This window comes from Chroicocephalus ridibundus, chromosome 15 (genome assembly GCF_963924245.1).
Source record: "Chroicocephalus ridibundus chromosome 15, bChrRid1.1, whole genome shotgun sequence".
NCBI classification, from domain to species: domain Eukaryota; kingdom Metazoa; phylum Chordata; class Aves; order Charadriiformes; family Laridae; genus Chroicocephalus; species Chroicocephalus ridibundus.
Window position 1 is genome coordinate 7608570 of NC_086298.1, and position 24693 is coordinate 7633262.

The 24693-nt window shown below is 48.8% G+C and overlaps 1 protein-coding gene across 6 annotated transcripts in view; it reads right to left on the bottom strand.

Annotated features, from left to right (window-relative positions):
- MVB12B (multivesicular body subunit 12B) overlaps nucleotides 1–24693 on the bottom strand; it is a 61097-nt gene that overhangs the window by 29951 nt on the left and 6453 nt on the right. For 5 of the 6 annotated variants that reach the window (XM_063352775.1, XM_063352771.1, XM_063352772.1 and 2 more), the window contains 5 exons: nucleotides 23772–23894; nucleotides 18362–18469; nucleotides 14937–15033; nucleotides 12036–12165; nucleotides 11609–11731 (listed from right to left, as the gene is read on the bottom strand). In XM_063352775.1, the coding sequence (XP_063208845.1) occupies nucleotides 11609–11731; nucleotides 12036–12165; nucleotides 14937–15033; nucleotides 18362–18469; nucleotides 23772–23882 (569 nt within the window). In that variant the 5' untranslated portion in view covers nucleotides 23883–23894. Of the gene's footprint in view, nucleotides 1–11604; nucleotides 11732–12035; nucleotides 12166–14936; nucleotides 15034–18361; nucleotides 18470–23771; nucleotides 23895–24693 lie in introns of those variants that run through there. The other variant, XM_063352776.1, reaches the window with a different exon arrangement.

Consider the following 24693-nt stretch of genomic DNA (forward strand, 5'->3'; position numbering starts at 1 on the left):
CGCGTGTAATTAAAATGAATCGCTCGCCATCCGAGGGACTGTGACCACACACGCACAAATCGGTGGCAGAAGATGACGTATCCAGAGCTCGCTGCCTAACTCCACAGGGTATCCTCTTTGCTCTCCATTTCAGACGTATCAACGCTGGAAGACACGCTGAGGTATCCCCTTGCAGCAGGGGAATTGCACGTGCCCCATGTGGGGACGCGCCGTGAGACCTGCTCTCAGCAGACCGGCACTCCTGTGACCGCTCCTGGGGCTGGCGAGGAGAATGTGCCGGCTCAGCCGCTGCCAACGCCGGCTTAGCAGCCCCGGGGGGCTGAACGCGGCTGTTTACAAGGGCATTTGTCACGACAGCCCATGTCCCCCCTTCCATGGCCACTTTCCATCTCCGAGGTAGGACGAAGGGGCACTTCATCACTCCCACCGAGCTGCGCCCAGGAGAGCTGGGTCTCTCCAAGGAGAGCATTCAGCTGCAAGACCACAGGATGGAGGGCAGCAACTGCTAGGAGGAGATCAGCTCTGCCCTTCCCTTTTTTAAAAGCATGACATTGTTGTAGGGAAAAATGGGAAACAAAGTCTAATTTATTTTAAATTAATGCAAACTTTGTCCAGGATCAATATAACTTATACCTACTAAGTTGATTGCATAATGCATTTTCCTTATGTGTTGTGAAAGCCAAATCATTTTGCATTGTAGAAGACAAAAAAAAAAAAAAAGAAAAAAAGGCTGCCATTGAAAAGGAAGAAAATCCCAATTACAAAGTCCCCAAGTTCCTAAACACATATCGTGAAAGTATGTGCAGCTCTGAGGCATATGGCAAATCAATTACTAGTTTAAATTTTAAAACAAAAACATGGTAAATGTGTTGCAGAAATAATCAAGAACAACGGTTTGGTTTAGATTACAGCGGCCACTAGAGTTTTGAATACAATTAATCATCATTCCAGGCAATGGGAAGCCATATTGACACTTATTCCTAATTTGAATATTTAATTAGGGTGAAGTTCTTCATCAAATTATCACAGAACTGGGAGGAAAGCCTAAAAGATTTAAACAATTACTACTTTAACCCTTCACCAACTGCTCACCTGTGAGCGCAAGAATCTTCTCCCCATTCTGCAAAGCAAGAACCTGCTCAGGCAAGAGGAAAAGACATCTTTGAAAGACACTACCAACACCCTGGGAAAGGTACACGGGCACTTGGCATCCCGCAGGGCTGCTCCGGAGATGCCAAACTCACACAGGCTTCTGCCCACCTGCGCTCTGTGACCTTCACCACAGCAAAGCTTTCAGGCCAGATCTCTATTTCAGCATCAAGTCCGGTTCCTATTACAGCTTTAGGGTTTTGGTTTGGGTTTTGCTGGGGTTTTCTTTTGTTGTTTGGTTGGTTTTTTGGGTTTGTTTGTTGTTGTGTTTTTTTTTTTTTTTTTTTTAAAGCCTGTCCAGAATCATCCGCCAGGTTGACACGTGGAGGGACAAACCCTCTCCTGAGGGACACCGCAGCGGCCACCCACTGGCTGTCCTGGCGCAGCCGCCCGGTCCTGCCTGCCCCTCTGGGGGCTCTCCCAGCCCCTGCCCCGCACCGGGAGCTGATGGGACCGGACCCACTGCACCTCCCGCCACACTGCAGGCTCCCTCCCTCCACACAGCTCTGCCTCAGATCACTCAAACATCCCTCTATGTGCTGTATTAACCCATATAAGAAAATCTCTTTTAATGAGGAGTGATACAGTTATGAACTCTCTAGAGCCATAATTAGAGCAAACTAATTGAAGTTGTGTTTTGACACACTTTCCAAATTCACGGGTACTGCATGACATATTCACAACACTACTGCTGCACAGCCATGGCGACAGCAAAATCATTAGGCTAATAACGCTTATTTGCATTCTTATCATGCCAGCAGCATGCCGTTAAATACTGCTTCAACCAGTGCTAGTTTACTCTGAAAGTTTCCACTGAAAGATATTAACAGTAATTATTAGTACTTTAGTGGAATCTCTAATGTTAAGGAATGGCAACTCACGTTAACTATCCCCATGCCAATTATTTTCCTTTCGAACTGTCACAAAAAGCAGCTTTTTGCCTCCCCGCTGGATGAAAGCAACAAGGCGGATCTGGTGCTGCCAGGAGGGACAGACGGACGCCGGCCCCAGAGAGGCTCCTGCCCGCTCCCTCTGATGCTGAAACCACCCTGTTCCAGCACGGGTTAAATACAAAAAAATATTTTTCCCCAGCAGACGATAATTTCCAGGCAATTTAGGATGAAACAACGGCAACAGCACAGTTCAGGACCGGGCAGATTTAATTACTCTCTTAACTTCAGTTTTTCTTTTAGTCTTTAAATCTACAGAACAAGTCTACATACGACAGCAACAGAAGCAGCACGTGCTGAGAGAGATCCTGCACACGCCAGCAAAGGTAGTTTGAGGTCTGTGCACATTATGGCCACTTTTTGAAAGTTTTTGGAGAGAAACTCGCATAAAACAGGCCCAGGAATGCCCGACAGTTCCAAATCAGTTATTAAGAACTGTCTGCAGGAAGGTGATGAACTGCTTTTGAAGTTACGGGGCAAGTACTCATAAAAAGTAACAGAGGATCATAAGGGGAAATGCCAGATATCAAAGGATGCTTCATAATTCATATAAAAATATCAACAACGCACAGCCAAAAGAACGGTACGTTTTCACTTTCCAACTGGACTGGATGAGTGCAGTGGAGAAATCAGGCAAAACTTTTTAAGAACTGCCCCACGTAATCAAATATATTAGAAACCATACTGCATGCTGCAGATGAATTGTCCTGTTCTTTGATGTACCACTGTCATGACTACAATTTATTTTAAACAAATTTAAGAACAGCGCTGCAAGAACTGCCGTCTCATTGGAACACCTTCAGATAAAAAGAACCAAATCGTCCGCAACGATGGCTTACGCAAACATCACGCCTCATGAAAAACCGAGGACGGAACAATTAAATTCCAAGCTGTAGAAAGCTGAAAACACGCCTACAAGAAGTTAATATCAGGCTGCAGCTCTCAAGAAACATAATCCAACCTGAACGCATTGCCTCTGGAGGGAGGAAAAAGCCCGTTCCCGAGAGAGGAGCTGCCCGAGCTTCACTGACAGGCAGAGGACTCTCAGCAGCTGCTCACTCTACCAAATGCATCTTCCAAACTGCAGCTTGCAGACAGCACCACAGCAGATACCTACGGCTGCGGCGGCGGCCAGAATCCCATCGACAGTATTTATTCACAGCCCTTAACTTTTACTGTGCTCAGGCATTGCGATGCCAGAACACCTACCTCATACTCCAAAGAACTGCAATGAAAAACAAAACTGTGAGGCAAGAATCACCTCGGGTAATGGACTTCATTCCAGACAATCTATTCTAATCGTGTAAACCAAATATTTAAATACTTTCTAAAACCTTCCTGACCCTTTCCCTAAAACAAGCAACATATGGGCTTACCAAGCATTTCATCTCATTCCAAGCTACTAAAATATCCTGTTTCCCAAAAATCAATGAGAGCTGGTGGTGCCAGATTCAGATTTTATAAAAGCCCAAATGCATGAGAGAATGAAAAAGGGAGTGAGTGATTCTTTCCACTTTTAGATTTACCCGTTTCATTTTCCCAGCTGTAGAAAGGAAGAAGGGCTGTCCACAGCACACGTACCCAGCGCACTCCACACAGCACGGCGCTGCGCATCCCCCTCCCGAAACACCCCGCCGCGAGGACAGAGGAAAAGGATGCTGCGCTTTCTGTCAAAACTAAAGCCGTCACCAGCTGAACGGAACAAGCCCCGACGATGCTAACAAGGGAGCATGATCTGCTGCAGACCAGCAACCCAAAATGTAAGGCTTAATGCAGAACGAAGCTCCTGCAGCTTCCTCTATACAGGGATTAATTTAGATCAGAGGACTTAAGTAACCAGGATAGAACAGCTGCCAAACAATAGCAAAACCCCAACAAGTTTAATTTACGCTGCTTGAAAGTCTGAGCTGCAGCCCATTAAATTGTTATAGGCAGAGGACTGCATCAAAGAACTAAGACCTCATACTGTAAGCATGAAGTGCTTATGAAGTGGTTGTCGGAGATGAGCAGCGCGGCGTCTCTGGAGGCTGCAGCGGGAAGAGCGCAGCTTTCCACATCCTTCACTCCCCGCTCTCCAGAGTCAGGAGTTTTCAGATAATGAAGCAGTAGGGAAAAATTGCCAAACAGCAGAAATACTCCAAAAAGATAAATTACACACGGTGTGAGCGTCCTCAGTTAGGATTTTAAATTCCGTCAAATTAATCAGCACAACAAAGCCTGGGCTGCCGCATCTGAGGAGACGCGTACCTGCGAGGGGAGCCCCTCCTGGGGGGGCTGCGCGGGGACCCCCCCAGCCCCGGGGTGCTGCAGGCCCAGCCCAGCTCGCAGGGAGCAGCGACACCCCCTGCAAAACCTGCTAAACAAATATTCCACATAAAGACTCATTTGGGAAGAGCACGTTGTCAGCACTTTGCCAGTAATAAATAATGACAGTCCAAACACTTTACTAAAAGCAATAAACTCAAGAAGTGTTTTGGAAAATGGTGAAAGTGATTGATTTAAAGAAGGAAATATCTGAACACAACCACATGCACTTCAGGGTGAAAGCACAGATTACAAATCAACAGTGGCAGAGATCATATTAAATAGCAGACAACACAGAAGTTTTAGGGAAAAAACGCTCAATTTCCCTGCAGGGCTTATTTAACAACTGAGTATATAGCTTCTGTGAATGAATACCTTCGGTTTGTGCTTAATGACCTTACGCTATACCCTAAAGAAAATATGCCTCCAGGAATATTACTATACCAGGAACAGGGCTCTATAAAGAAAAATGACTCTACGGATATCGAACCCTCTTCACTCAGAGCACTCCACAAATTTTTCAATGCATCCTCAAAATCAGCTAAATCAATCAAACTTCTTCTAACTACAGTTAATGTCTCTCTCTCTCGGCTGCTGCAAGGGGTTCTTGTGCCTGGAAACCACTCATATTGTTTAAACATTTTTTCCTAATCATCATTTTCTACCACTAAAATACACTGGACTGTGACCAATTTTTGCACGTCTTCATCCAGCTGAGTTGGACGCGAGCCATACGGTCAGTGCCGTTTCATAACAAATTCCTTATGGGAAACAGGCCCTGGATAAATGGATGCCAGCACCCCGTACCCACTCCAACCATCCTGTTCAGATTTGCACAGCGTACACGCATCACGGACATTTCATCCTTAAATTGTGCTTCTTACCGGCCCACTGGAATGGGTCTACGGAAACACTTCCTCCAAGCTTTAACTTATTATTTCAACCTCATTGGGTTTTTTAATCCATAGCTACTGTGATGTGAACCCAGCCCTTGTACCATCCTTGTCCTCTTGTAGGGTACATAGTTTAAAAACTAGGGATATTGTGCTGCATTGCACAAGTGATCTGAGCGTTCAAGCCAAGGAATCTGTTTTATTAGTTGTAGATCAGAAGGTAGTTTTACTTTAGAGCTCTTTTGATGAAACAAATTAGAAAACATAACTCCACCAAAAAGGGTGCATTTGGTAGAAAGGATGAGACTGTCAGAAGATCCCACTGGCAAACCAGAAACATCCATCCCAAAGTACTCCTGATTTGGCAGCATCTGCTTCAGATGAAGGCCTCGAAGGTAGACCCCCACCACGCTGCGAAAGCATCCTGGCCATCAGGCTACCCGCGGTGTCTGCCTCCAGCCCATGGCAGCCTGCTCAAGTCTTGGCTTTGTTCCCCGCCAGAGCAGAAAAGCATTGAAACCCTGGAACCTCTTCCTCCACAGACTCTCCATAAAATCTATTTTAAATGTCTTAAAGAAAAAAAATTAGAATTGTTATTTATAAATAATATTGCTGCTACTTAAAAAATAGGGAAGGTAAAAGGCTTCCCACTTCCCTTCAATTAACCCAGTGCACAGAGTAAGGCTGGCTGGTCGTCAGCGCGAGTTCAGGTCTCCAGCACACCGGGCTGGTGGAGCTGCTTTATTAGCTGCCACCTATTGCACATCGTCAGCCTCCAGCAAAAAGCCACACACTGATCACTTTCCAAGCTCACACGACAAAGTCCAAACACCATTAATAAATCAATTTGAAAAATCAGACTTCTCTGCCTAGAAAGGAAATTCTTACATTCCTTAACATTAAGCTCCACTGGGAGCTGAGGACCAGGAGCAAATCATTTCCCTTTTCTAAGGAGGGGTAGCATGGCTATTTAAAAGGTAATTGGGAGCACGGGAGGAAAACTTACACATCCTACTCTTATTTCAGGGGTTTAAGTAGGGCAGTTGCTATCTTCTTATCAAAGCCAGAGCAGCACTTCCCCGGTGCAATACTCCTGCCAGATCAGTATTTCAAGACCCGAGCACTTGGTGGCACAGACTGACCACGCTCAGAGGACGGAGAGGGTGCGGGGAGGAACGGCTGCCAGCCACGCTGCAGACCCACAGATGCGAGGGATGTGAGCTACAGCAGAAACGAGCTGGTTCTGTACCTTATTAGCCATGCGGATCAGGCAGGAGTTACAAGCACAGCAGCCGTATGCTGGGGTCCCGGCTCTGGCATGGCACGCAGCCCAGACACCGGGCAGGAGGCAGGGAGAGGTGCGATGCTGCTGGCCCTGGGCATCGCTCCTGGGCCGGGGCAGAGCTGCTGCAGGCAAAGTCCGGAGGGACTGTCACCTCCTCTGGGACAGAGCAGCCCTGTGGCCACACTGGTGCTGCCGTAGGCGCCAGTACCCCACCTGTGGCCCCCCCCAGCCAGGGCAGTACAGAGCACCCACTGCCTTTTCCAGCTGGGCCCCACCTCCAGCACCGGCAGCCCAGTCTCTCGCCTGCCCACGGCAGGCATTTTGTACCGCCTGGACACAAACCCCCTGCACCCAGGAGGCCTTGCCTGCTTCCCCCCGACTGTGACCGGCTGCCGTGCTCCAGCTTGCCTGTCGTGGTTTAGCCAGGAGAAAACCGTGCCCCTTAGATCCGGCAGGCTTGTGCCAGCTCCAGCTGTCCCTGTGGCTGTGTGCACGGGAGCCACACGGCACCAGCGCCATGAGGCTCTTGGGGAAGCGGTCACCCCTCTCCCCATCCTCCATCTGGCTCTGCAAACTGCTGCCTCCTTCTGCGGGTGCCCATGACAGTTCGTGCCTGGCTGCACCAGGAGCTCCATGTGCAGAGACCTGACCAAGCCACTCAGCGTTCCTGACTGCCACCCACCAGGACGGCAACTCCCTCCCGAGCTGCAGCATGCCCGCACTGCTGGCCTCTCCTGGCCGGGCCAGGTGTCCTGCCAGCCCTGCCGCCTCTCCTGGGCACCGGGCACACTTGGAGGTGCGGCACTCAGGGCTGACACGGTTTTCTCACCCGTGTGCCTTTCTGGTCGACTCGTGGCTCTGCCTCCCAGACAGCGGCAGGCACCACAAGCCCCACTGAGACCTGCAGCTGGGGCTCACCTGCCCTCTCCCCTGCCCCACCGCTCTGGTTCTCAATTAGAACAGCCATGGAGAAGTGCCACAGGCATCCCAGGAAAGCAACCAGAGGGGTTCTGTAGTGCTCAGCCACACTAACGCATGATATGAATACAAGCGGACTGCAGCAAGATCTTCCTTCTCCCTGGTAAGCCATTAACCTTTCCGATGACAGCCCTGCAAACTAAATGACTGAACGATTCCCGGGGTCAGCACGAATCTACATTTTCAAAACCTGACATCAACAAGTAAAAGTTGTGACTGAATCCCAGTCTTTCCGAGAGGAAGATTAAACGCCTGTGACACATCATCTGCAATCAGAGTGCTCCGTTTCCCAAAGTATCCGTCACAGATTGATAACATCCACGCAAAAACTTAAGTGCAATTATGTCTGTCACTGTAAAACACACTTCAGCAGTACTGACTGACATCTTGCTTGCAGCTGACAAATTGTGAGAGGGCTGTTTGAATGACGGTGGTAGAGACTCCTGCAGCACCTTGGGAAGGGATGTGAAACGCACTCCCCAACCACAGAAGCCACAGGGGCTCACAAAGCTCCGTGGCTGTGACGGAAGCCATCGCGTAGGCAGCCACAAGGCAAAATGGTTCGAGGTTGGCTCGGGGTACATTCACAGACGTCAGGGACCTGCTCCCAAAAGGCTGGAACTGGACTCACGAGAGAGGAGACCGTCACACACAACCCGTGCTCTAGCCTACTGCAACAGAGCTTGAGGCACCCAGGGGCTGAGCCACAAGACGCTGCTCAAATGCCCCTGAATGAACTTTTCTCCAAGTCCAGCCATGCACTGGCAACCACCGATCCAAGGGCTGGGTGAAGCAAAAGCATGAAGAGGGCCAGGCGAGTTACCCATTACTAGCACCTCTTTTGGGGAAGGATTACCTTCTTGCTCCCCAAAGCCATGTCACCACGCAGGACCCAAGAGCGCAGGCCTTGAACACGGAGCAGAGGCACCGAGGAAAGTCACATTAAACTCCCACTGGTGACTCAAGTCAACAAAAGCAGTTCTTTAGAAGCAGCCTTCTAGGATGGGAAACTGCAAGTGCATTTCTCCAGGCTGCCAAAAGTGCCAAGAAGCTGTTGCAGGATTTGGAGAGAAAAGACAGTAAAGCAGCTTGATGCCTTGCACAATGGCACGGTTGTGCTCCACAGCACAGCATGCCATCCTCACCGGGATGCGCAAGGGCTGCCGTGAGAGACCATTAAGCCAGATGCCTGCAGTAGGAAAGACCAAGGAGAAGAAATGGCTGAAAAACAACATATGCAGTCCAGCACGAATATCAAACAAAGCCTCCCCTTGCGCAGCTCTGACTGCGAGCCGTAACCCCGCGACACGAGCTGCGGAAGCAGCATTGCTGACGTGCAGCAAGCTATGGAGGTCAAACCCCTGACACATGACACAACTCTGATGTGCCGCCATCCGCTGCCATCAGTAACTGACATCATGGAGCAGAGGCGAAAACGTGGCTGGTGCAGAAATAAGCATCTCCCACAGTAAAAAGTCTTCAATTTAGGAAGGTTTTGCTGTGCAGAAGCTCACTGGTGTGTTTTACCGGTTTAGTTTATATCCAGTGTTAGCAATTGTTCCGGAGCACCCAAGCATACACTCTTGATTTAAAATTATTTTATAGTGGTAGACAGCAACTGAAGAGAACAGCCTAACGGCAGAATCTCCATAGCGCTCTCCATTCGGCACTGCTCACCGATTTTCTCTTAGCATTCATGGCAGCATCAGAATAACTCACTGCTGTTCCTGTCAGGATATATCCACACGGAATAAAACCACAAACTGGCTACCAGCGTAATCTCATCTCTCTATGGTGATGTAAAAATAAGAGGTTACTTGTGACTACAATCTTCCACAAAATATTAAGTGTTGAGTAACTTACCACATTGCTGATAAAGTATTAGAAAAGGCTCTCAAGCAGTATGTGTTCCCCGTAATAATGAAATATTTGCAGGATGTACCTTTATATACATTTCTATTTCTTAAAAAATATATTGGATAATAAATAATCAGAGTAAAAAAAGAGACATGAAAGATGCTTTGAATGATCAGGCTGGTGGTGTAAAAGTTACCTGTAAATCACGCGCAGGGCATGAGAGTGGAGCTGGCTACAGACAGGTGGTTTTTACTAGGAGGCATTAATGTAACATTCAATTATTCCACTGCATACTGGCTGTTTTAACTCAGCCAAATTAGAATACATTTTATATTGACTATTTTGACATTTGCTTTATTTGGCAAGTAAAACAAAACTGATCCAATTTCCTTGCAGCCATTGTAAACCATAAACTGTACAACAAGAGGTTATAAAATATATAAGCCTTGTAAACACTTCTTTTCAGACTGTCGCTGATGCTCTGAGCTCTAATTTTGGCCCTGTTCCCAACAGCTCTGACGCTGCTCTGCAGCCTTCCCTGCTCGGCCATAAAGTGACCCTTCCGCACTTAGTGATTAAGGACCGCCATTGACATTCTCTTGCTATGATAATTTTTTCTCTTTATTGTGGAAATCTGCCCAGGCAGGAATTTCTTGCAGACAGAAAATGAAGATCTGTGCCCTAAAATCAAGACATCTTTTCCTCTGATCTCACATGGCCTGTGCCAGCATGTAGCTTATGTCCAGCGGAGCTTCAAAACAGCGTACCAGGTCCCAGTGGGACAGGCTGAAGTCTCCAGCAGACTGCTGGCTTTTCATCTCTTTTGCCTCCGTTTGTGTTTGAGAAGCAAGACAGCATCTCTGCCTGCAGCACACCTGACAGCACAGGACAGCAAGCAGAGTGCCGTGGCGTGGCAGGCGACCGAGCACAACTCTCAGTGAGAGAAACGCCCAAATGCTTTGGAGAGTTCACAGAGCCACCACAAGACAGTAGATTTAAGCCTGGGTCATAGGTGAAGGCTCAAATGTACACGCCTGCCTTACAAAGATATCCGATAGCTTTTTCGGGAACAGTTTACAGCAGTTCAAAAGCGTCGCTCTCTGAAATGACCTGTAAATCAAGACTCCAAAGGACATGAGTATTTTCCACCCATACGATACAATACCCTTTGTATACAAACCAATCCCCTTGGAATTCCTCTCCGCTGTCTCCTTCAAAATTCTAGCTCTCAACAGTTACTGTAATCCTGTAAACTGTATCTGCAGTGTACCAAATGCCTGGTGCAAGAATACATGTTCGCTTAATTAAGCAAAAGCCCAAAGGGACCCATAGAGAGCGTGCTGTGCCCTGGCAATCGCGCGGCCCAGAGCTCAGTCCGCGAGCCTCAGCAGTGGGAGCCCGTCTCTCTGGATGCTGTGCTCTCATCGCAAATGCCAGCAGTATAAAGCACTCACTTTAACCTCTGTCTGGGTTAGTCTGTTGCTTAACACCACTCTGCTTTGTCCAGAGAAATCCAGCAAGTAAGCTGTCAATACAGGACTACTGTTACATGCCAGTATACACACAAGTGCACACATTAATACACACACACACAAATATTGTCTATAATACAGGAAAAACAATTTGGGCAGACACTGGCCAAAGCGCTGCTCCTGTCAGTCACCGCAGGACAAGCGGTCTGCTCTGCACACTCAGGGTCAGTTGGGTCCAAGAAAAGAAAAAACAAGGCCAGTACTTCAAACCGCGAGTGGGCTGACTCTGAAGAATGAGCAAAACTTGTCTCCCTATACATTAAAATCTGCATGAGTGCTTCTCCCTCCCTGTGGTCAAGGAGAGAAATCGACTTGGCTACAGTTCTGCCCCATCCTCCAGGGACAACCCATGTGTACTTGTTGAAAACTACAACATCCTGCAGAGTTCAAAGCAAAGAAAAGGTGTGGTTTGCTGTTTCCCTTCCTCTGCGGGCTTTTTCTTTCTTCTGACTTGTTCACCCATATGTCTTTATGCAACGACAGCCAAAGGAACTTCCAGTAGGCAAATACTTGAAAGAACAACACACTCCCTCACTATCAGCTCATGCCATGTAATCATTCCTAGTGAAGCGGTACCCTGCTCTTGATTCTGACAGGCGAGGTTAGTAACAACACACCACACAGCAGCAGGCAGAAGGGGCTGGAAAGCAGAAAGCTTACCTCGGCAGGTTGGGAGCTGGTGTCGAAGATGGTACTTGGGAAGGAGGAGTTGCAGGCTGTGAAGATTCATGGTTGCGTGGAACTTTGCCCATCCGGTACCAAATGCCCATGTTGTTCAACTCCCTGTGCAATCAACGCAGAAGACATTAATGCTCCAAGCAAATGCTGCACAGTACACAAGTATCAAGCACTGACGTGTTTCACAAACACCTTGGTTAGTGAGAACCAGTCTAATTGGAGGAAAAAAAAAGGGGGGGGGTAGTTAATTTCTATCTCAAACCCAGTAAACACTTGTACTTATGTAGACTTTTCTAATGACAAGCTTCAGCTCTTACAACCTACTACTTAGTAATTACAGGAAAACAGGGTGCCGAGCCTTTGCACAACCGAATTCATGACAACAGCTTCTGGAGCGAGGGGCACTTACCCTATGAAGGTGTACTGAGGAGGGGCTTGTTTAGATCTACCCAGGATTCGGATATCGCAGATCGCTGCCTCTGTAGAATCTCGAGGGATGAATTTAATGCACAGCCTCTTCTTTCTGAAAGCTATTTCTTCTGCAAAAACAACCCAGGACAGAGGGTGGTTTTTATGCAAGATTAGGGTATAAGTGTTATTTATTGTCTCTCCAGATATTAGGCAGGTAATTATGGCAGGAACTGGAGCCAAAGAACAGATATATGTCAGCAAACCAGACAGTGCAGTGCCAGTCAGTGACTGGAGAAATTTCCTATCAGGAGCTCTCTGCACACTGTGTGAGATTTGTTATTAGGCACTGCGATAAACCAATACTCCCTACTACCCTCTGCAGAGAAGATAAGACATCACGTATGCCACAGCGTACTGCGCCACAGAACAGACACGGCAGGTGATTCTTCCGCTTCCACGTACTTCTCACATTCACTTTCTCTTTCCAAGGTAACGTTTGCCTTACCAGCCTGGATAGTCGTATCTAAATATTCCTCCCACAAGCATCACCTCTAGGAACATTCCTGGAAGCTGCTGACACAACCGGTCAGTTTATTCTGCCAAGTGCTTCCAAACAGCCAACCAAACCGAGAGGAGGAACAGGCAGAAAAGCAGACTGACGTGCAGAGGGGCTAACAGTAAAAGCTCTCTGCCCAAATCGCATGCATATTAAGTGCTAATGACCTCTCCTGACTCAGCGAGCACTGAAATGATACTCCCGCCGTGTTTGCCCTGGTATCTTTGTAGGAATAAACCAGATTTACAAAGCAGTAATTGCTAGGACCTCCTACGGGGCACGTGTGCTGCACTGCCCTGTGTTCAGAGGGTGGGTGAACCTGCTGCACGGCCCTTTCCTGCTGTGCACCTCACAGCAATTTCACTTGCGTCCATGTTATCCATCAAGAAAAACTCAAGCCCATCAGAGTTCAGGCTTATCTGTATAATGAATTCATGCATATGCACGCTGTCTGCCTGCATGCAGATACAATCCACATCCAGCTATGGGTCAGCCGCACGACGACGGGTGGTGCTGGCACACAGACAGATTTGTGGTGCTTGGAAACCATTGCTCTACCTCACCCTAGAGAGTCTGCGAGAGTCTCAAGGGGAGCAAGGTGAGGTTTCTATTTGTGAGCACAGGCACTTGAAAGGCACGACAGAAGTCTATTGATAAACTGAAAATCTAAAGTGCAGATACTGAATGAAAATCTGGAAACAACCAACAAGTACAAAACAAATGCCTGCAAAATAAAACCCCATCAGTTTAATATGAAAAAATATCCTCCAGTTTAAAAATGTGCTCTCACTTCAACAGATGGCAAGCAGCCCTGTCTCTATAGGCTCCTCCTGCTTTGTAATCCACACATCGGAGAAAGCAATCCATCCCGGCCTCTGAAATCTGCTGTCACACCAGCACCAGTAAATGTACAGGCAGCGCGAGGTGTGTCACAATACAGCATCTGTGCATGCAGCTTTGCAGCTACAGTGCTGCTTTTTAGAGATGGTAAATACCTGCACCCCTGAAGTCTAGTCTTCTCCTGCTTTGGAAAGCTAGGGCTTTTATCTGAAGTGCCTAAAACTGATTTTAGGAGCCCAGCATTTAAGGCTTCCACATTTGAAAATTTTGTCAAAACCTAGTAAGGATTACTATATTTAATATACTTACTACAAGTCAACTGTCACTTAGATTAGATCACGGAAACACATACAACCACAAATTTTACCCCGAACAAAATCAGTGCCTCTTATTTGACTTTCACAGTAAGTGCAAAGCTGGCTGTTTGCGTTTGTCTCTTCCACACTTGGCTAGAGTCTGCAGTCTGTAGCAAACTTGGTTTAGGAGCTGGATTCATTAATTACACATGCTTAACCAGAGTTAATTTTAAGTAAACGTATTATAAACAGTCAATCGAAATGTGTTCATTCATCCTAACAGAGGCAGGTATACGCACCACTTCACTAATACAGACAATGCCTCTGCTGTAGAGATTGTATGGGTCGCAATCCAATGCATTTTAAATTAGTTATGAAGTTTCATTCCACCTTTCCACCAGGACTTTCACAAGAATTGCAGCAGGACACGGTAAGTGTCCAGCACTCCCAAGGGCGAGCAGGATTTTCTGACAACTCCTCCCTGCACCACACGCGCCCAGGAATTCTGCAGGGAAAGGGGAGGACCCAGGGGAGTGGGAAACGGGCTGCAGAGCCTCTCACTTCTAGCTCACAGTTCAAATCAGAACCAGGTCAGTAGTGACTGAAAAACCATCCTCATTTGCTGCAGACCCAGATGACTTATTCCCTGCAAAGCAGGCTCGTATAACTCCTTTCCACTCACAACTAGGCTGGATTTCATTACTGACGAGCCCTGGTACTGGCCCTGCTCTTGAGTAGCAGCTGTAGACTCAGCACCCGCGCATGGTGTGCTGCCGCCCTTCCACACGCAGCTCCAGGGGCTCGTCCCCAGCCTCCTCCATGCCGCAAGCCCAGAGCCCTGCACGCCTGCTGACAGCAGAGTGCTGCTCCAGACCTGGCTCCAGCTGCCGTGAGTCTCAGGGGATCCGAATACACTGTTTGGGAACTGCTGGCTTAGACGTTGCAGCAAAGCCATTTCTGCCTCACAGAAATGAGGATGGTATTTTCCCTGGACATTCCACTTGTGCCTTCTCTCAGCAAGCGCAGCCATTCCCTGCTGTTTCATTGCAGCCCAGAGCTGCCCCCAGCCATGCACACGGAACCCCAGAGAGCAGCAGGGCTGGGAGCATCCCTCTGCCCGGGACACAGCCCTCCACCACCCAACCCACAGGCACCCATGCAGCAGCTGCTCCCAAGGCACGGGACTGGAGAACAGACGCCAGCTTACGAGTATCGATGGTCTCCTGGATGGGGATGAAGCCCACAGGTAAAGTGTCCTTGATATCGATGAGCTTCATATCAACCAAGACGTTGCCTAAATGACTCTTTGGAGAGAAAAAATAAATAGGTGACTATGACAATTTCACCAAATTCAAACCCAGCTTTTCTCACCTGCTGAGCCCCAAAACACCTTGTCATTGTATCTGGCCACCAACTTAAAAAATGGTAAGGAGGTACCAAGCCAACACTTGCAATTGTCCTCTCTGCAGGAACTACATGATGATTGATTAGGAGATACCGGACAGCTTTCAGCATTTACAGATTCTCACACCTCATCCGCTGCCATACTTCTGGATCCTCGGAAGCACAAGCAAATTCCTCTCTTTGAAAACATGGCAGTTCAAAGTATTACCTCCACCAACTCACCCACTAAGCAGGTCACCTGAGTTCTCACACACTTTACATCTACAATAGCAACATGACATTTCCGTGACAGTAACAGCAGAAAGCATTACGGGAAGACGGTTCATGCAGACACAGCCAAAGTTATTACATGCATTAGCTAATTAGTACTGAATAGACATGGTTCTAGCTCCAAACGCAGGCGCACTCCAGAAGAGCAGGCCATTTGGAACAAAGAACTTCATTTGGAGTCCATATGAATTCTGAACTGATGCCTCGTCCTATTAATCAAGGCTTGAAGAGCTCAAAACACAATTCAGAATGACAGCCTCCACAATTGTTTAGAGACCAGATTTTCTTTGCAGTTCTCGTTAAAGCCAGCATTGCTGCCAATAATCTGGATTCACGTATGGAAGAAAAACACTGTAGTTACTGCACAGCCTTTATAAACAGAAATGCAATACAGAACAATTAAAATTTCATCCTAAGCCATCAAACCACATCAGCGTGTTTTACTGCTACTGGTTGCTAAGTATCTCCTTTAGTTTTTTATCTGGCAGAGTATTTCAGGCAAACCTCCACTCTCTGATTATTACACTGAACTATCTTAAAACATATTTAAATTTGCAGGGGAGATCAGGTCTGAGTTGATTTTTTGGAGGTTCTGCATTTCACGCCCTCCTGGCAAGGAGTTGTCCCACTCGTGCAAAGTGGCCAAGGCCAGGCAGCCCCCACATGCCTCAGCCCCCACTTTGGCCAGGGCAGCTCAGAGCGAGCAACGCTGGATGCTGCAAAGCCTCAATGTATCAGTTAACATGGTCCTGGCACAGCAAATAGTAGAAGTGGTCGCTGCTGAATCATCTTTCGTGTTTTATTTATCCAAACTGTCTGGCTGTGTTACATCAGCGTGCAACTTCCAGCTGAACCAACCATCATTCCTCCATCAACAGCAGACAGGTAGGAGAGATGCCTCTGATAAGTTCGTTAGCTGCGGAAACGCGGGGAGTCAGCACCGATGCTCTGCCACACACCCAGGAGAAAAGGGCACAAAGCCTCCCTGTTTGAGAGATGCACCACTCTGGGTCTTCTCACCATGACACTCAAACACCAGCAACGTCCTCATAATCTGTCAAATACTGGAAGCTGTTGAGAATGATGATTCTGATAAAGACACACTACAGACCGTCTCCGTTATAAACCTGAGGTGCGTTAACTCTGCTAACTACAATGTGTTCTTTAGGACAAATAGTTCCCAGTGTTTTGTTAAAAACAAAAAAACTCTGAGCAGTAAAACTTCCAACTGAAAGCACAGCACCACATCAGTGCCCAGGTGAGAGGAGCCTCTCCGTCCTGGATGAGGACACTGCTACTGGAGAGGACAAAGGCCTTTTAACCCACTGAGGTCCCCACTCAGGCAGCACATTGTGCCCCTGCGTGGCTGGAGAGGACTGGGAGGGGAGGGAAAGCTCTTGCTGGGCTAACTGGGGACAAGGATGCTGCTCCCTGCACAAGGGGAGAAGGCTGTTCCCCCCTGGTCTGGTCCCCTCCTTCTCCCAGCCCATCAGCCCACTGCTATCCATTGGGTATGGCCCACGGTGAACCACACAGTGAACCGAACACAGGCAGCGGTGCCCGCAGGCTGCTGCCCAGGAGCGCTGCCAGAAGCGCCCGTGGGTCTAGTGTGCCAGTGATGCAGGGCTTGAAAGAACCCGCGTGCGGGACGCAGCGACTCGCGCCACAGCTCACACACCAGGCTGCTGGGCAGCTGGGACCGGCAGTGCTCCACCACACTCCTTTTAATTCACTCCTCATCAATATGAAGAACATATTCCCAAACCGTGCCGAGCAGAGGATTCGTGCCAAAAGCCCAACAGGGACCCACGGAGGGTTTTTGCATTGTCTTTGGTAGCCAGCAGTTGCTACTATCCTGTAATTATTTCTGACAACCTCACATTTAAGGTAGCCACAGATAAACTTAATACTCAAACCATCACAAATCTTTCTGTTTAATACCCTCCCTGCCTATTCTGGGGCTATTATTCCTGCTATTGCAGGTACTCCAGGATGAAAAGCACAATTATTGTCCATTCTCCCCAGGAAGTGATATTTCCCATAGCTCTGGAGCTTTATTTTAATCTAGAGGCAAGCAGGGAAGCGGATGGAATAAAGGTCAAACGCTGCAAATTGGCAGCCCCCGGCTTTCCTGTCAGGACCCACGATCAGCCTCTGAAGTCGCAGTCGCTTTTCTGTTCTTGTCATTGGTGAAAGCATGAGTACAAAGTGGTATCTCCATACCCTGACAACTGAGTCACTGTGAATAACCAAAACACGACGAAAAGCAGGATTACCCACTAGATGGAGTGCATTCATTGTAGAATTAAATCGTTCCTCCAGAAAAGAGGAAGTTTTCACACTAGCCTCAACCAAAAACACAGTAGAAGGCATCAGGCTCTCACTGCACATGGCCTCCTCTCTTCCAGAACATGTGGGCAGACAAGCGCCACTAATCAGAAATTAACTTATGCTTAATAGCCACACTGGAAGATTACAAGAGCGTGGTAGCAAACGCACAACATGGGCAAGTTTTCAAGAATCAGCACCAAAAAACAACATAAAAAGAAATGCTAACCCGACAGAAAAATCTGTGATGCCCCTGGATTCAGAGACTAACATTTCCTTCATCAACACTACCTGCAGCATTTGCCTCTCTAGGTAGAGTTAGAAACTCGTCAGGAGGATGAGCGTGAAGTGCCCATTGCTGTATCAGGAAATGCTGTCGTGAGGGGGTTGCTGAAATGCAAGCATTCCCTTTTCTGCTGCTTTTATTGCCGATTTTGCCAGCAATTTCTTTCCATGAAGAACATAGACAAAATGCAAATACCTAGCCATTGCAGTTTGCCTCCTGACTCACCCAAACTCAGTGAAATGCCTGCTTGAATTATAATTGGCTCCATAAAATGAATCACCTTATGGGTAAGAGCATACCAGGCACAGATGCAAATCATGCAGGCACTCAGCAAACACACTTACATTTTCTTTTGAAAATGATCTTGTGAAGCACAGGTATCGTGTGACCTTGGATTTAAATAAGCCATCTTTCCAGAGGTCAGCATCCAAGCCATCTGCTGTTTGTGCAACCTGCAAAGAAGAGACAGAGGGAGAGAGGAGACATGTGAGCCAAGATAAAGTTAATATATGTGCAGTACTTCTTCCTCAGACCTCTTCTAATTAACGGTAGCCCGAACTCTCACAGCATCTCATTAGTTTCTTCACGAGGTGCGGTGCAAAGAACTTCCAAGAGGAGGTATAAAAAGAAGTTCTAAAAAAGCTGCCTCTCGGGAGGCCGTTGATTAAAGATGCTCTGACAAAGGCTATTCTAATGAGGCAACAGCAACTTTGGTTACAGGCTCTAAACAACAGTTTGGAAAAGTCAGCATATCGAGGCTCTCATTACCACCCTACACGCGAGGGCACACTGGGGCAGGCTGAGAAGAGGAGGGCTCTGTGTAGACAAAGCACAGAAACTGCCCAGTCTCGGTATTTTCTTCACAGAAAAGCCACTGACGAATTCCGGCTCCCAGGCCCAAAAGCTGCTTCCAGCAGCTGGGGAAAGCCCTGCTCAGGCGCAGACTGAGCAGCAGTGCCATGTGCGAGGATGCACCCTGCGAATGTCCCTCTCCAATGCAACCCCACGAGTGAATCAGTGGCGCACACCTCACAGAGGGCAAAGGAAACAGACCCCGAGCCCTCCACCGAAGAGACGCAGGCACGAGCAGGAAGAGAGCGGCAGAAGATCTCACCTTCGAGCTGACTCAAGCGGTGGGCACAAGGCAGCCCCACGCCCAGGGAAAAGGCTCTGCTCTGTCCGCAGCTGGGCACTCGCCCTGCAAGGTGTGAGCTCTACGAGCCTCTGCTCCAAAAGGTTTGTTGTTGAATAAGAGAGGAAACAAGAGGGAAAACACAAGGAGGAGGGTAGCAGAAATAACATCGCCCCACCAGACTAGTGCCCGACTGATGGCTCCCAACAGAAGACTAGTGTGGTCTGAAGCTACGCAGAAGCACAGCTGAACTTCTGCCTAACGCCTCTCAGATGGGGGCAAACGGCCCCGCTGCAGCTCTTCCAAGTCTAATCTTACTGAGTCGAGTAAGACCTCGGCCCCAGAGCAGCCTGATAACAAAGAGCTGACATTCGTTGTTGCTGTTTGCACCCATGTTTTGTCGAGCAGAGACCCTGCGCAGGGCGCAGGAAGCAAGAGATGTGTGCTGACAAGACCCTCCAATTATCCAAAGTGCGGGAGAGAAAAGCATGTTTATGGTCTGATCAGCAAAGGAAGCGAAGTGCATTGGCTGCTCTTCACATTTCGGCAACTGCTGTCCACAAGCCCCTGCTCAGCTCAAGCACACACGGCTTTTGCAGTCAGGCTTCTGCAAAAAACATGCATTATTTTTAAACAGTAAAATTTTAAGGATTTTGGTGGGTTTCTTTATTATTCCTTGAATTCAACTTTCCTTAAGTGTTAGTTTATATAAAATCCACATGCATCTCCCTCCACTATGGGTAAGTGAAAAGATATTCAGAAAACAGACTGCTTAGAAAAACTGTTAGCATATAGGGACACTTAGCTTGAACTCCAGCCCTTGTCAGAAACAGTTTGAGGGAATACAATCAGATTTAATCACTTTGTTAATTAATACGATTTGAGTTCTCTGTTTCAGTTTTCCTTGTGTTAATCAGTTTTGTTTTCTTTGTTCCCACATTAAAGATGCTCAAAACTCAACAGGCAGCAATAGACCCTGCAGCTGTAAAATTGGTGCTATGCAAGTTGCTGTCAAGTGTGCTTTTTATCTAACCTCTGTAAGCTTTAGGAAGTTTACGCTACTAACAACAATACCAAATAATTTCTGAGGTGGAAGTACATCACTTCAGTTGATATCATCTCCTCTACAACCCACTGCCCAGGGCACAGCTGGATCACAGCTGGCCGAGACCTTCGAAAGGCCCCCACGCTGACACTGCCGCCCCTCTGGAGGGAGGGAGGCCTGGCACTGCTTTACTCTGACTTAACGATGAAAAAAACCCCCAAAACTCCAACACACACCACACATCCTGTTAGGAACAACCCTGCCATTCTAAACCATCAAATATCTAGTAAAAAGACCCAAGATGGTTCTGCAGGGAGACACAGCAGTGTGGCACCCGACCCATCTCCAGGGAGACGCAGCAGTCCCCTTCCTGCTCCTGCCTCTGCCCGATGGCTGGCCTGGGCAGTGTGGGAGCCGGGCACCGCCGGCACCCAATGGCAGGACCCGGGTCCTCGGCTCCCGGCAGTGCCAGGCCTGGCCCAAAGCGCTGCCCCTTGGGGACAGGGTCCCTGCCGAGCAGCCGCTCGGGCCCCTCCAGCTGAGCTGCCGGTCGCTGCCCAGCTGCCTGCCCCGACAGCCCCAGGCAGGTCGCACCATGCCCCTGGAGCACCGGAGCAAAAAGCAGCCGGGGGTAAGGGCTCGCCAGCCCCAGGGCCCTGCGGGAACACCAGCAAAACCATTTCTGCTTCTGTCGAGATGCAACAGTCGCAGGCGATGTCCCCAGCAATTAACCCTGAGCGCTGTGCCTCCGCATCATCCTGCTGAAGACTTTTTCCAAGCCTGCAGAATGTAAGCATGCATTAACTTGTCAGAAAACTCATGCGGAAAGAAAACAGAGCAATATAAACAGGAACTTCTTACATCATCTGCTGGGCTCCTGCAGGCAAGGAGGATCCCCACCACTCTCGAACCAGAGCCTGGGCAGCACAGGATGGCAGCGTGCCCTCGGTGGGGCAACATGGAAAGGAGCCAACCTGGAGAGGTCCAGAGACCTGCCCAGCAGGACGGGTGCTGTGCAGCCCTGGCTCACTGCCCCCTTAACCTGGCAAACAGGCAAGGAACGTGAGGGATGGAGGACCCAACACTGGGCACCCAGTGCCCCAGGCACAAGGAATGGTCCTTCTCCTCATGGAGGTGGGGGAAGACACTCCTCAAGCATGTGCCACAAACAGATGGACTCGATGGAGTGACATCCAGTAAGAAGGTGACCCTCCAAGTGTGGGGTGATCTACCTGCTGCCCAGCAGTCAGTATGGGGTTACTGCTAATGCAGAACAGGCCTTTGGCAAACGGACCCACTAAACCACCTGCCCCACGGCATGGGTCTGCCCCACTGGTGGAGCACGGGGCCGGCCCTGGGTGAGCAGCACGCTCAGCGCTCGCCCCAGAGCAAACCCCAGCATGGAGCTGGTGTTCAGCTCACAGCAAGCAACGCAACTGCACAGCAACCACACCTCTCTCCTACCCCAGGCTGCCTGCTCCTACCTCTCCTCCCTTTCCTCCCCACCCATGCGCTCAGTCTTGCCAGTTTGGGCAGATTTTCAGGAATCTAAGTTCAGACACACTCTGTACATTTTGGCAAAATCAAGTCTTTGGTGCTTCAGCTGTTAAAAGACCTGGCTAGTCATTACAACCATCAGTAGCTGTTTCCTAAGCAGACACAAAGGCAATGGAGGTTTCTGAGTAATTAAAAAACTACTGAGGGGGAAAAAGGTCTCCGACCCATTCACCAAGATTCCCCCAGGTCTGGTACCCTGGGCTCTGCTGCAACACCAACTCCAGCTGGGCGGTATGCCGAACCCCAGGGCTCCATGAGAACCTGGAAAACGGAGCAGGACATCCCCTGGGCATTCAACTTACACCTGGCTTCCAGAGAAGTCACAGGGCAGTGGCAACCCCACATAACACATGCTGTTCCAGAGCCCTGACTCACGCAGAGGAGCCACCTTCCCAGACACCCAGGCAGGGAGAGCACAGCCCTGTAAGCCACTGCCCCATGGGTTTGGGCACCAGGACACCCTGTCGCATGAGGCTGGCACTCAGAGCGGCCCCATCACTGCAGGTGCCGTGTATGGAAAGGACTCCAATCGCAGCTCACAGCATCCAGGCGCAGAGCCGGACTGCTGATTTGCTGTACACGAGGCTGAAGGAGTAAGCGTGTGGAAGCCATGCTTGGGGTAAGCCAAATGCAGACAGCAGGCACCTCCCCACGGCCTGCAGCCGGCACTGCTGGCCCCAGGGTCAGAGGAGAGCTCCTTGTAAACTGAGAGGAAGGCAGAAGAACCAGAGGAAAGGCAGCCTCCTCCCCATGCCCCCTAGGAGAGAGCGACCCACATTCACAAGCATTATTACAACACCACCATAATTGGATTAAGCCACAGGAAGACTCTTTTATCTTGTTTAGTTTAAACTGTGTTAGCGCTGAAGCTCCCTATTAAACCACAGACAGGCTATCTGGGGTGAACGCTCTCTCTGCCCAGTCATTTAGGCAGAATGCAATTCTGTTATCACAACTCTCACATTGTCCCGTGCTCCTTTATCAGGCCAAGCAGCTAATTACACAGCCTGGCTCACACAGGTAATCAACACTCAGAAAAATGCAGTAAATGCAGAAACCTTCCAGGTCTTTAAGGAGCCTTTTCACAATTCCCTCCCTCGTGTCCTTACTTCAGCCTGATCCATTTTCTTCCTTCTCACACTGAACAGGGTATGCAATGATCCAGAGCTGAAAAGGTGTGAGCAAAGCCCCAGGTCAACTGGTTTCCACTCCCGCCCACGCAAGCTGTGTGACTCTGGAAAACCAAGATGTGATGTCACACAGTTGGAACAGGATACAGAGAGAGGTGAGCAGACGGACTACGGGCCAAATCTTTCTATATAGAGCTCTGCAAGGTCAGTATTTATGATATTTCACTGTTTGGGACACTAGTCTATGGGGAGAAAAATCACGCTGTTGGTTACACCACAACTATTCCAAGGAACAAGCAGCTGCTAAACAGTGACCTCCCTTTATCCATTCACATAGTCAGCTCTGCTGTATCCAGCTGCTTTTTCCTGTTTCCCAGCCTCCTGCCAAAGCCTAGTTTAGAGGTTTGCATCCTGTCCATCAAAATCATCTTTGCAGTTTCAGCTGGATACAAAACCCTTTGCTTCCCACTCTGGAGCTTCTCATCATCATTGTGCAGCGCTGATATGTGGGATTAAACAGCTGATGCGGGATCCATTTATTCAGAGATATAATTTGTGCAATACTTAGGACTCCTCCAGGATGAATGTTACTAGGATTATTAAATTTGCATGCCACAGTGGCCAGCTGTTTCTGAAAACCCCTCCTCCAGGTAATTACACTCCTCTGGAGTGGCACAGATGAAGTAGCACGATTGTACCCACAAACCTCCACTGAGGGAAGGCACTAAGTGCTGCGGGCTGAGAGGTGGGCAGCTGGATATCAAATTACTTCTTAAAGTACACATCTGAAGGCAAGCCCTCTCTGGAAGAGATGCTGTTCCCAGCGAAGTAAAGCCTCATTAGTGCAGAACCAAAGCATTAGCAACAGCAGCTGAAACAGCTCTACTTACTACATCATAACCCGTCGGTGCTCGGTTCCGGGATGCGACCACACCAACACCCGTGATGGGATCCATCGGCAAGTCGGGCAAGGCATCTGAGAGGTCTCGCACTTCAGGCATTATGGACTGATCCTGAAAGAAAGGACTAGAATTAACGGGCTGCTCGGCAGCATACCGCAGCAGAAGACAGAGAGCACCGAGAGCCTACATGCATGCCACAGTGCCTGTGCTGACACACCACAGACTGCCAAGTCAAACAGAGGATTAGGCCAGACACACCTTCTGCACTTTCATTTGCTTTTGATAAGAGGGTACATTTGTGCAATGCCCAATAGGTTTGGAATTTGGGCCAGCAGCCCCTTCTGAGATTAATTTTGATGTTTCCAGGATACTTAGCATGGGCTGGTTTCCATCTAGCAACGATGGGAAAACCCAAGCTCACTCCCTTTCCTCCCAAACAGAGAGCAAATTTCATCCCTGAGTCAGGCTGGTTGAAGCAGCTCTGCCATTTTAAGCAGCAAGAAATCTGCTCCTAATGCCTTCATTGGGAGGTTGCCCATCCACTGCGGGTGTTAGACACGCTGGGGGTTCCCCTGCGAGTTGTCAGTCCCATCGCACCCTCCTGAACCAGACCATTTTCATGTAGCAGCACAGATGTATCTGGCGCTGTATGCGAAACCGCACTTGCTGCAGAGAGCCTCAACACCAGGGGAACACAGATGAAGCAGCACGGGATGCTCTGATGCAAAGCAGACAGAGGCCTTGAAGAAGCCTGAGCATCTTCCAGGAGAAGGGAGCCATCACCAAGTACTTCAGGGGAGGGGGATATGCACAGGGGGATAGAAGCAGGTAAGACCAACTAATTCCGGAGAGATGCTGTGGCAGGAAGCAGGAGGAGAGAACAAGAGAGCTGCTCATACAACTCGCTGAG